Source organism: Folsomia candida, unplaced genomic scaffold, assembly GCF_002217175.1.
Source record: "Folsomia candida strain VU population unplaced genomic scaffold, ASM221717v1 Fcan01_Sc005, whole genome shotgun sequence".
Classification (NCBI taxonomy): Eukaryota; Metazoa; Arthropoda; class Collembola; order Entomobryomorpha; family Isotomidae; genus Folsomia; species Folsomia candida.
In genome coordinates, this window is record NW_019091197.1 from 7,112,911 (window position 1) to 7,115,081 (window position 2,171).

The 2,171-nt window shown below is 35.5% G+C and overlaps 1 protein-coding gene across 1 annotated transcript; it reads right to left on the reverse strand.

The window, feature by feature from the left end:
- Positions 1-406: 406 nt before the first annotated feature.
- On the reverse strand, positions 407-1,570 carry LOC118435731. The gene is made up of 6 exons (XM_035852134.1): positions 1,494-1,570; positions 1,333-1,428; positions 1,121-1,267; positions 842-1,041; positions 615-774; positions 407-527 (listed from the first exon to the last, which is right to left on the reverse strand). Exons 1-6 carry the CDS (start codon positions 1,531-1,533, stop codon positions 412-414), a joined length of 759 nt encoding a protein of 252 aa, XP_035708027.1. The 5' UTR covers positions 1,534-1,570; the 3' UTR covers positions 407-411.
- Positions 1,571-2,171: the final 601 nt, after the last annotated feature.

Here is a 2,171-nt window from a genome sequence, read left to right on the forward strand (position 1 = left end):
AAATAGTCACACAAGTCCAGCTTTGGGCGCCTCCCATGGAACAATTTTATATCTTGCTGATATCATAATGATAAAAAAATGATGACCTCTGTATATCCTGAGGATATCAATTCATGTCCGTAACATGTCAGTGTATGTCCTCTGCGGATCGCTATTTCGCGACTTTTGATATCGCCTGGATGCTCTTGTAGACATCGTAGCGATGTCATTTAATGACACGGATTCGAGCTCCATTGGATATCCTTGATATATCTCATTGATATCAGTTAATGATGTCATATTGATGTCGTAATGATATCTAATTATGTAATAGCTTTTATCACATACCTTTTATTCAGCTTTTAAATATCAATTAATTATTAACTAATTAATAATTACAATAAACAAAATCAACAACATTAGTAAACAAATTTACGCTGAACTATTCTTTTTTGTTTTGAGTCGATCACTGGCGTGCTGGAACCACGAAATCATAGCTTTAGAAATTTCCTTCTCGGTCACGTCAGGAATTTTATCCATCGCTGAATCTATTAACAAATTAATAAGTGTAATCGATTAGTGAGTAGAATGACTTATTTTGATTAGATAGATAGATTAATTCTTCAACAACTTACCCGACATCACTTTGAAGCTAACCGTGGCTGAGAAATTGTAATTTCCCTTGTATCCTTTGAGACTAATGTCAAGGGCCAGTTTATCGGTAAATAACTTTTTCAGCATTCCACTGACGACTTCAGGAACCTTACCCCCTACTCCACGTACTAAATGGCATTTCTGCAAAGGAATAGAAACACTCAGATTAAATGTATATATTTAATTTTACAAATATAAATGAACTTACCAATTTTAACTGCAACTCATCATTATTAAGTAAGGACTCGTCAAAGGTAGTAAACTCATCCAATTTCTCAAAAGGATTCTTAATTATTGGTGGGCCCTTTGGAGCAGAATCTTTGGTTAGGATATTGTCCAGCTTCTTATCGATGTTATTTAACGTGATTTTGATGTTGGAGACATCTTGAAGCAACTTATTCCATTGTTCTGTAGTGAATATCAATGCATAATTAATAAATCGGTAAAATATTAATACTAGAACATTTTAGAAATTCCTAAATATTACCAGCCTGAATATTTGTAACGAAAATGGGTGTTGACGTGTCAGAAATCGTCCACTCCAGTCCTCCAATTGCATTATGGGAAACTTGATTATATTCTACGTCCACTCGCAAAGGTGCAGGAACAACTGTATTGATGGCTGGTGGCGTATCTGCAATAAACAATTGTTTATTAACTCATAAATACCTCTGAATACAAAGTTGTAAATATTCGCACCTTCATTTAAAAGTGACGAGGTGCCACCCCCATCTCCAAAAGAACTCGTTTGTCCTCCTGCCGGTAGATCGGCGTCAGGACCGATATGTTCAGCTTCTAAATAAAAAGTTATCACGGGACCAAGCTTATTAGTTAAATAACCATTAATAATTATTAATTACCTGGTAGATTTAGTAATGGCATCGGAGGGAGAGTGGACATGTCGGCTGAATTTACATTTGAGGATCCAATTGGCCGAACAACTTTAGCTACAGCAATATAAATGGTTATAAAAGTTGACTATTGTAAATAAAAATATAATTATATTTAATGTCACCTTTTTTAACAACTCTCTCGTTCTGAGAATCGTCACTATCTCCGTCACTTCCAGCTGGCATTGGTGGTTGTCGGATTCTCGCTCTCTTATTTGGTAGGTCATTATTTTCAGCGCCTGATAAATCCGACGTTTGTTCAGCAGCAACTATTTTTTTACGAGCCTCATCATAAGTTTCTAAATTGAAATCCAATTAAATAAATAAATAAAAATAAATCAGCCTATCCAATCAGTCTTTAGTAAATGAAACCAACCATAAGCATGCAGGATTCTTGCATCATATCTTGGATAAGTTTGTTTAGGAGGCTTCCGTGACTTGACAATTGTGGCTGCATCTTTTCCTTTTGGCCAAGCCGACTTCCCTTCATGGAAGTAAGACCTTGGTACAATCGCCACCCAGGCAGTTCCGGCATCCGTCATCTCCACAATATAGAACATTCTGGGTAACTAAAGACGAGACAGAATAAAAATAATTAAGTAAATTAAAACATTCAAACATGTGTACATATGTACATTCAAACATGTA